Here is a 9,785-nt window from a genome sequence, read left to right as displayed (position 1 = left end):
ATAAAATCATAAATGTCCAATAAGATAGTTACATAGAAAGAGTAAAACGATTAAAACAATAAAAGAAAAGAAACAAAATGCCGTTACAGAAAAGTGCAGAATATTTTAAACTGAGCTGTAAACCTGCTCAAAGAGGAATGTTTTCAGTCTTGATTTAAAAGTGTCTAAAGTCTGGGCTCTTCTAATATTCTCAGACAGCTGGTTCCATTTAAATGCGGCATAGGAGCTAAACGCTGCATCTCCATGTTTTGACCTGAGGCAGGATTAACTCTAGTTCCTAAAGATCTGAGAGCTCTGCTTTTAAAATCTATTCTGTAACAGACTGGTATCCAGTGTAATGATTTGAGGATGAGGGTGATGTGATCTATTCTTTTGCTCCGAGTGAGGACTCTGGCAGCTGCATTTAGAATCAGCTGAAGCTGTTTAATGGTCTTTTGTGGAAGTCCACCTAAGAGACCATTACAGTAATCAATCCTGCTAGAAATAAAGGCATGGATAAGTTTCTCCAGGTCTGGTTTAGTCAGAAAATCTCTAATCTTACTGATGTTCTTAAGACAGTAAAATGCTGATCTAGTAACTGCTTTAATATGAGACTAAAACTGAGATCTGAGTTCATTAATATACCAAGGTTGCGAGACAGTTCTTTAGATTTGAGGGCCCTCGAGTCCAGATACGCAGCCAGTCTTTGTCTCTCAGTGCTGTTCCCAAATAGTATAATCTCAGTTTTATCTTTATTCAGCTGCAGAAAATTGTGTTCCATCCAGTTTGGGAAGTGTTCAAGGCACTTGCTTAATGAGTCAACTGGGCCAGAGTCGTTTGGGGACAGGGCCGTGTAAATCTGAGTATCATCTACATAGCTGTGATAGGACAGCCCATAGTCCTGTAGAATCAGGCCAAGAGGAAGCATATATAAATTAAATAAACTGGACCAAGAATAGAGCCCTGGGGGACACCACAGGTCACTGGCATGTTCTCTGAAATATTATTTTCTATTTCTACAAAGTAGTTCCTGCCTTCCAGGTAAGAAACGAACCACTTCAGGACTGTTGCTGAGAGTCCAACCCAGTTTGCAAGTCTATTATAGTCAATGGTATCACAGGCAGCACTAAGGTCAAGACGTAATAGAAGAGATACCTTTCCAGCCTGTGTATTTAAGCGGATGTCATTAATTACCTTGATTAGAGCAGTCTCAGTGCTGTGATTAGACCACAACCCGGACTGGAATTTGTCTAGGCTACTGTTAATGGACAAGAAACTAGTGATTTGCCTGAAAACTATTTTCTCAATGATTTTGCCAAGGAACGGTAAATTAAAATTGGCTTGTAGTTACTTATCAGAGATGATTAATTTTTTTTCTTTTTTAGAAGAGGCTTTACAACTGCAGTTTTTAATGAGTTCGGAAAACCCCCCGACATGAGTGAGGTGTTTACAATGTGGAGTATGTCTGGTGCTATAGTGTGAAACACACTCTTTAAAAAATTGGCTGGTAGTGTGTCAAGACTACAAGTGGACGATTTGAGATGATTAACTGTGTCGATTAAAATTTTATTATCAACAGTACTGAACTCTGACATTTTAACTAAGGAGTTTTATGAGGTGATGGAGAGGGTAGAGACTCATTGTTGGATATAGATGTACTAATCGCTTGTCTGATATTCTGGATTTTAGTGTTAAAACGTAGAGCATAATTAGTAATATTATTACTATTAGTATTAAAAATATAAAATATATCAATCATATATAGACCAGTGACTCTTCATGAATCTATATTTGTATATTTAAAAGGAAACATATAATACTTATATTATATGAATGAGGTTTTATTTTGTATTTAGGGGAAGATTTTGAAAACCATATCTGTGAGGACACGACTCCAACTTCATATGACTTGTATTGATTGTAGATGATGATATTGCAGTGGCTCCAACTGCGTCTGTTGCTTTAGCCAAAGCCAAATCAGAAGTTAGCATGTACAAACTCATGGTCCAAAATCTGGAGAAGGTTGAAGCTTTGACCAGAAGAAAGATACTTTCTTAGAACTCTACTTTGTGAGGGTGAGTGGACCTACTGATTGGCCATGAGTCCTGTTCATTTACCATTAATTTATGTCATTTTAAGTTTTTGACCAAAATGTACATCCTTGTATAAATTCTAGGTGGATTTAGGCCATAGATTCACATTTGGGTCAAACCAACACAGAACTTCTAGTGGGGCAGCCATGGGCATGGGGTTAGAGAAGTGAGCTTGAGGCCAGTTCAATTCCCAGGAGCGCCAAGGAAAGATTTATCCATATGGCTGAGCATTGCCCTTGAGCAGGGCACCTAGACCCCAAACTGCCAAGGTGGTCACAGCTTTCTGCTCTGGTTGTGTGTGTTTACTGCCCCTAGTGTTTGTGAAGAGTTGCTCACAAGTGTGTGTTCAATACCGGGGATGGGTTAAATGGAGAGAAATAATTTCCCTAAGGAGATCAATTCTTCTTTTTCTTAGTCAGTCTGACCAGCACAGTGATTATAGTGTTAATGATGTGCACTCTACATATATATATATATGTATATATATATATATATACACACAAAATCAATATTTAGTTAATGTACCATAAATGATTGATGTAAATAATTTTAAAGATTATGTGCCTATAAGTAAAACTACAGGTTTTCTTTTATTTCTGTCATTAGTTCATGATTAAGTGGGACATTACTTAACCATTTAATAACACTTCAGATTGTTTTAAATAGTTATTATTTACATGAAACATTTATTGATGTCTATTACTGTATTAAAAGTTGTTAATGAAGGTAACCTTATTGTAAATTTAATCATTATTATAAAGTTTGCACACAGGAAAGTGTAATATTACTTGAGGGAGTCTACTATAGACCTCGAAGCAATATGAAAATGTTTATTCAACCTGCTCTGAACTTTTATGTTATAATAAATGCTTTTCACAAGTGTTAACTGAAGGAATTAAGTAGATTATTTATAAATGGCTATTTCTAAACTGCATTTTACACACTACTCTTAGAAGAAATCTGCTTGGATATTAAAGTAAGAATACTTTCTGATGAAGTCGCTAGTAGCTAGCGAAATAAAATAGCAATTTAGAGCATCGCCAAGCTATTCTTAAGTAGCTATCAATCGTGAGTGCATTATAAATCATCACTGCTTGCCATTTCTGTCTTACCTGGTGTAATAATTGATTGATTGATTCCTTTATTAATCCCACAGCAGGGACATTCACAATGATACAGAAGTAAAGGGACAGCAATAATAAGATAATATGCTAAGCTTAAACATTGAGTTCTAATAACTGGGGTGGTGTTTGCAAGTAGCATTTCCATTAAAACAAATCTTAAAACACCCCAACCTCTAAAACTGAGAAGACACTTACTACAGCAGTTGTATATAAACAATGAACAGTTGGTTGGGAGTGTCTCCACTGCACGCTTATCTTGCTGCAGTGATAAGCAGGCTTGGCCTTCATGGCAATCAGAATATAGTCTGTTTTGATGTTTGCTGAGCTCCTGATAGCCCAGCTCCATGGCTCTTGCTCTCTGTGAAACAAATTGCTCCACCAACGCTGATCTTTAACCTTCCAAGGGTATACAGTCCAGCCACAGAAATAAGGATGAATGGTGATATGGCAGGCAGCCAGAAACGTCTCCTCCCCCAGCTCCAGGAGAAGCTGCTCTGAGTCCCGGCTGTGCTCCAGAGCATTGCAAAGCCCCTGCAGGACCTCCTCCGAGTAGGTCGGCTGTCTCCTCACCTGCAAAAAGGTCTAACATGAGAGTTTGTCAACTCCACACTGTACACATGTCCCTCATCGATTTGCTGGATGATCTCCTCAGGCTCCTCTGGGGCAGTGTGCTGGGCTGTGTGAGGTGCTGTCGATCCCCGGACCGTGTCTGTGGTTTAGTGTAGTTGTTCCAATGAAATAAGGAGGGAACTGCCCCGACATTTAACCTCTTCTTTCTGTGATTTACTGATAATTTTGTTGCTACTAAAAGCTATGTCTGCTGCGTATCGTGTGACTGGTTAAAGTGAAACAATCTCATCTCATTTTAACGACTCGAGACAAAGTTCAAACTCTTTTAGAAAAGAGTGGAAGCTCAATACAAAGTCAAATAATCTTTCACTGGGGCACAGTAGAACACAATAGTGACCGAGGAGGAAAATAATGATCTGTAACAATTAATTCTGAAGCCACAACTTGAAAATAATAAACAAAATTCCATGAACAATCAGTGGCATCTTTTATCACAGTTCAATCACACGTCTCCCAAATCCTCAAGAATTACACAATTCAGCTTTAAGGACAGTCTTACATTGAATGTGACCCAATCACATTAATCCCTCACTCAGTGCTACTGCTTCTGTTCTGAGTGAACGCAGTAATGTTTTCGGACCGGACTCTGACGAGTAAAACACTTCCCACACTCTGAACAGTGATACGGTTTCTCTCCTGTGTGAATGCGCTGGTGTTTTTGGAGATGACTCTGTTGAGTAAAACTCTTCCCACACTCTGAACAGTGATACGGTTTCTCTCCTGTGTGAATGCGCTGGTGAGTTTGGAGATGACGCTGTCGAGTATAACACTTCCCACACTCTGAACAGTGATACGGTTTCTCTCCTGTGTGAATGCGCTGATGTGTTTGGAGATTACTCTGTTCAGTAAAGTTCTTCCCACACTCTGAACAGTGATACGGTTTCTCTCCTGTGTGAATGCGCTGGTGTTTTTGGAGATCACTCCGTTCATTAAAGCTCTTCCCACACTCTGAACAGTGATATGGTTTCTCTCCTGTGTGAATGCGCTGGTGTTTTTGGAGACTACTCTGTACAGTAAAACTCTTCCCACACTCTGAACAGTGATATGGTTTCTCTCCTGTGTGAATGTGCTGGTGTGTTTGGAGACTACTCTGTCGAGTAAAACTCATCCCACACTCTGAACAGTGATAAGGTTTCTCTCCTGTGTGAATGCGCTGGTGGTTTTGGAGACTACTCTGTACAGTAAAACTCATCCCACACTCTGAACAGTGATACGGTTTCTCTCCTGTGTGAATGCGCTGGTGTGCTATGAGACTACTCTGTTGAGTAAAACTCTTCCCACACTCTGAACAGTGATACGGTTTCTCTCCTGTGTGAATGCGCTGATGTGTTTGGAGACTACTCTGTACAGTAAAACTCTTCCCACACTGTGAACAGTGATACGGTTTCTCTCCTGTGTGAATGCGCTGGTGTGCTATGAGACTACTCTGTACAGTAAATCTCTTCCCACACTCAGAACAGTGATACGGTTTCTCTCCTGTGTGAATGCGCTGGTGTTTTTGGAGACTACCCTTTCGAATAAAACTCATCCCACACTCTGCACAATCATGAGTTTTCCTCTTGTGTTTACTCGTCTAAGTTTTTCTGTCAGATGTGTGGGGAGTAATCAAGCATGTTTCCTGAGAACTGGAGCTTCTGCCCTCCATATCCACACATTTAATCCCTCCTGATCTCAATATTGTGTTGTATTCCACTTGGAAATTTTTCTTGACGGACTTGTGGAAGAATTGTGGAACTGTTTTGGACAACAGGAGCCAGAGAAAATATCCAAAGAGATGTTCTTCTGTCCTGAAAGACAAAGAAGAACCAAAGATAAATTAGTTAAATTCACTCTCCTCTGGCAACCAATATTCTCCTGAATGTGTAGTCAGTTTCACCTTCAGTACTGTAACTGAAACAGCAAAAATAGGCCAGTGTTGCCAAATGGTGCAGGAATATAGCAACATCCCTATCTGTTTTCATACTTTTCAACGTTCTGAATGTTGGCTGGTTCTGTTCCCATGACCAGAAAGAATATTGTGGGTGGAGGAGAGATAATAAAATTCACATTATTTAGAGGATGCTCCTTGTGTGAACAGTTCTGTTTGTTTTGCTCTGGTGGCAACCAGAGGAGGATGGATTTTGCTTTTTGACTTTCTTTTTTCCCCAAGGTTTCTTACCTCTGCTCTGACCAATCTTTTCCTGTCACTTGTTTCAGCAGCACCCACTTGGTTCTTATACCCAGAATTCTGTGCAGCTTATTTGTGCAAACACCAATTCATTCTGCTCTGCAATAGAAAACTAAAGATCCAGAGAGAAAGAAAGAGACAGAAACAGAGTTTTAATGTTAGAAAAAATATTAAACAGCGTGATTTTAAAAGCCTCTACTCTTGCTGATCTTTATCTTCAGTAAAACACATTATAAACGGTGTGCAACAGTCTCTTTCTGATCTTTTTTTCAGTAAAACACGGTATAAACGGTGTGTAACAGTCTCTCACTGATCTTTATCTTCAGCAAAACACGGTATAAACTGTGTGTAATAGTCTCACTCTGATCTTTATCTTCAGTAAAACACATTATAAACAGTGTGTAACAGTCTCTCTGGTCTTTATCTTCTGTGAAATGATCAAAAATACAGAGAACTTTCTTCCTGACAACCTTGTTGATGAAGATGATGCCACACCAGAGAAAGAGAGTAGGCATACCTCTAAAATGATGGGGAGAAACAAAAACATGGACAAGAAAGAAATTCAAGAATTGGAAAATACAATCTCATTTACAAATATGTAATCAGCGAGCAGCTTCTTGTCTGTTGTGAAGGAAAGGTGGTGATCTAAAGGACTAATACGTTGTATTAATTATTAAATATGGAATTACATGAATTAAAAAATTGCTCCATTGTTCTGCTGGGGCACTTCAACGCTCACGTGGGTAATGACAGTGAGACCTGGAGGGGCGTGATTGGGAGGAACGGCCCCGCTGATCTGAACCCGAGTGGCGTTCAGTTATTGGATTTCTGTGCCCGTCACAGTTTGTCCATTACGAACACCATGTTCGAGCATAAGGGTGTCCACAAGTACACCTGGCATCAGGACACCCTAGGCCGCTGAGCTGTCAACTGATCACCACCTTGTGGTGAGTTGGATCAGATGGCGGGGAAGGATGCCGGACAGACCTGGCAGGCCCAAACGTGTCCTGAGGGTTTGCTGGGAACGTTTGGCAGAGGAACCTGTCAGAAAGATCTTCAACTCCCACATCCGGCAGAGCTTTGACTGCATCCCGGTGGAGGCTGGCGACATTGAGTCCGAGTGGGCCATGTTCCGGACCTCCATTGTTGAGGCGGCTGAACGGAGCTGTGGCTGCAAGGTTGTCGGTGCTTGTCGGGGTGGGGAACTGTTGACCTCGACTGGGGACGTCACTAGGCGGTGGAAGGAATACTTCGAGGGTCTTCTCAATCCCACCAACACGTCTTCCGCAGAGGATGCAGAGCTTGGGGACCGGGTTGGATGAGGTTCACCCCGGGTTCCTCAAGGCTCTGGATGTTGTGGGGCTGTCTTGGCTGACACATCTTTGCATAATCACGTGGACATCGGGGGCAGTGCCTCTGGACTGGCAGACTGGGGTGGTGGTTCCCCTTTTTAAAAAGGGGGATCGGAGGGTGTGTTCCAACTATAGGGGGATCACACTCCTCAGCCTCCCCGGTAAGGTCTATGCGGGGGTACTGGAGAAGAGAGTCCGACTGATAGTTGAACCTCAGATCCAGGAGGAACAATGCGGATTCTGTCCCGGTCGTGGAACACAGGACCAGCTCTTTACCCTCGCTAGGATCCTGGATGCATGGGAGTTTGCTCAACCAGTCTACATGTGTTTTGTGGATCTGGAGAAGGCATTCGACCGTGTCCCTCGGGGTATTCTGTGGGGGGGTGTTTAGGGAGTATGGGGTACTAGGCTCTTTGCTACAAGCTATCCAGTCCCTGTACAAACAGAGCAGGAGTCTGGTTCGTATGGCTGGCAGTAAGTCTGACTGCTTTCCAGTTGGAGTTGGACTCCGTCAGGGCTGCCCGTTGTCACCGGTTCTGTTTACAATTTTTATGGACAGAATTTCTCTGTGTAGCCAAGTGGCGGAGGGTGTCTGGTTTGGTGGTCTCAAGATTCCATGTCTGCTTTTTGCAGATGATGTGGTCTTGTTGGCTTCATCGAGCCGGGACCTCCAGCTCTTGCTGGACCAGTTTGCAGCCAAGTGTGAAACGGTAGGGATGAGGATCAGCACCTCCAAGTCCGAGTCCATGGTACTCTGTCGGAAAAGGGTGTGCTCTCTCCAGGTTGGAAGTGAGATCCTGCCTCAAGTGGAGGAGTTTAAATACATCTGGGTCTTGTTCACAAGTGAGGGAAAGATGGAGCGTGAGATTGACAGGCGGATCGGTGCAGCGTCAGCAGTAATGTGGGCTCTGTACCGTTCCGATGTGGTGAAGAGAGAGCTGAGCAGAAAAGCAAAGCTCTCGATTTACCGTTCAATCTACGTCCCAATCCTCACCTATGGTCACGAGCTTTGGGTAGTGACCGAAAGAACGAGATCACGGGTACAAGCGGCTGAAATGAGTTTTCTCCGCAGGATGTCTGGACTCTCCCTTAGAGACAGGGTTAGGAGCTCTGACATCCGGGAGAGACTCGGAGTGGAGCCGCTGCTCCTCCACGTCGAGAGGAGCCAGTTGAGGTGGTTCGGGAGGAGGCCCCAGGGCAGACCAAGAACACGCTGGAGAGACTACATGTCTCAACTGGCCTGGGAACGCCTCGGTATACCCCCGGAGGAGCTGGAGGCGGTGGCTGGGGAGAGGGAGCTCTGGGTTTCTTTGCTCCGACTGCTTCCCCTGCGACCCGGGGTTTATTGGTTTTATGTACTGTTTGTATACATTGCAATTGTTTTATGTTTACATTGTTTCAAGGTTGTATGAAAAGCACACTTACTAATACTACATTGTCAGATATGTTGTCATTGTGGTGGTACCCTCAATTGTACATATTTGTAAATTTAATTAGGGAAGATGATTATATTATAATTGTAGATTTTAAAATGTGTTGATTTCATACACCCTCTCATCTCCAGGACTTTTATTATGTTTTTTGTTATGACACTTGAACAAAACTGGACTTTTAAACACCTTTAGTAACCAATAATGTATCTTTTTTCTTTTTTTCTGAGAGTTTAAGTTATTTAATAAAGCAGTAATTTCACCATGATATGTAGTGTGTGTGTGTGTGTGTGTGTGTGTGTGTGTTGGGGGGGGGGTGTATACAAATAAAGTATTTCAACCTATAATGAGCCAGATCTTGGCAGAGTCGTGGTTAGATTCTCGCGATTTAGTCATGGCTTGTCGGACTAGGGCCGAGTCATTTGAACCGCTCCTCAGCCACAACACTCGGCCGAGTCTGTGCCGAGAGTTTCCCAGACTCGGGTCAGAACTATCGGTCCACTCTACGGCCGTACATCACGACCGAGACAATGCATCGGCCCGAATGTGTGTAAAAGTCTCTTTCTGACCTTATCTTCAGTAAAACACGGTATAAACGGTGTGTAAAGGTCGTACACAGTAAAACATTTACCTTCAGTAAAAACAGGTCCTGATTTCTCTCCAACACAGCTCTCGTGCAGAACGGACGCGTCTGATCACGGAGCAGCGAACACTTGAACAGAGCTGAGCGTTGTTAAAACGAATCCGACCAACGGACTTCTTTCCTCTCTGCAAAATGACCGTGATTCTGATTGGACGATGCAGGGACCGGCCTCACACCCGCCCCCTGAGATACGATTGGCTGCAATTTAAGTACAGCTGGTCTCTGATTGGACAGTCCCAACAGACTCAGTCCAATAGGAGCCTTTCCACTGGAGAACACGCATAGTAAGAGGTAAGAAATGAGAGTCTTTATTGTTAGTTTACGTGAGTTATTATGTGTGAGTATAACGAAAACTAGTTTACAGTCT

At 42.6% G+C, this 9,785-nt stretch overlaps 1 protein-coding gene across 1 annotated transcript; it reads right to left on the bottom strand.

Annotated features, from left to right (window-relative positions):
- Nucleotides 1–4,364: 4,364 nt before the first annotated feature.
- LOC136694916 (zinc finger protein 665-like) lies at nucleotides 4,365–9,519 on the bottom strand. Its single transcript, XM_066668746.1, has 3 exons — nucleotides 9,407–9,519; nucleotides 5,985–6,105; nucleotides 4,365–5,613 (listed from the first exon to the last, which is right to left on the bottom strand). Exon 3 carries the CDS (start codon nucleotides 5,352–5,354, stop codon nucleotides 4,365–4,367), a length of 990 nt encoding a protein of 329 aa, XP_066524843.1. The 5' UTR covers nucleotides 5,355–5,613; nucleotides 5,985–6,105; nucleotides 9,407–9,519.
- Between the last annotated feature and the right edge of the window lie 266 nt (nucleotides 9,520–9,785).

Source organism: Hoplias malabaricus, chromosome 4 (assembly GCF_029633855.1).
Source record: "Hoplias malabaricus isolate fHopMal1 chromosome 4, fHopMal1.hap1, whole genome shotgun sequence".
NCBI lineage: Eukaryota > Metazoa > Chordata > Actinopteri > Characiformes > Erythrinidae > Hoplias > Hoplias malabaricus.
This window is presented reverse-complemented; position numbering and strand designations above follow the sequence as displayed.

Bases quoted from the DNA above. Each gene is read 5' to 3' on its own strand.
- LOC136694916 (XM_066668746.1), bottom strand. From the start codon at position 5,354: ATGAGTTTTATTCGAAAGGGTAGTCTCCAAAAACACCAGCGCATTCAC.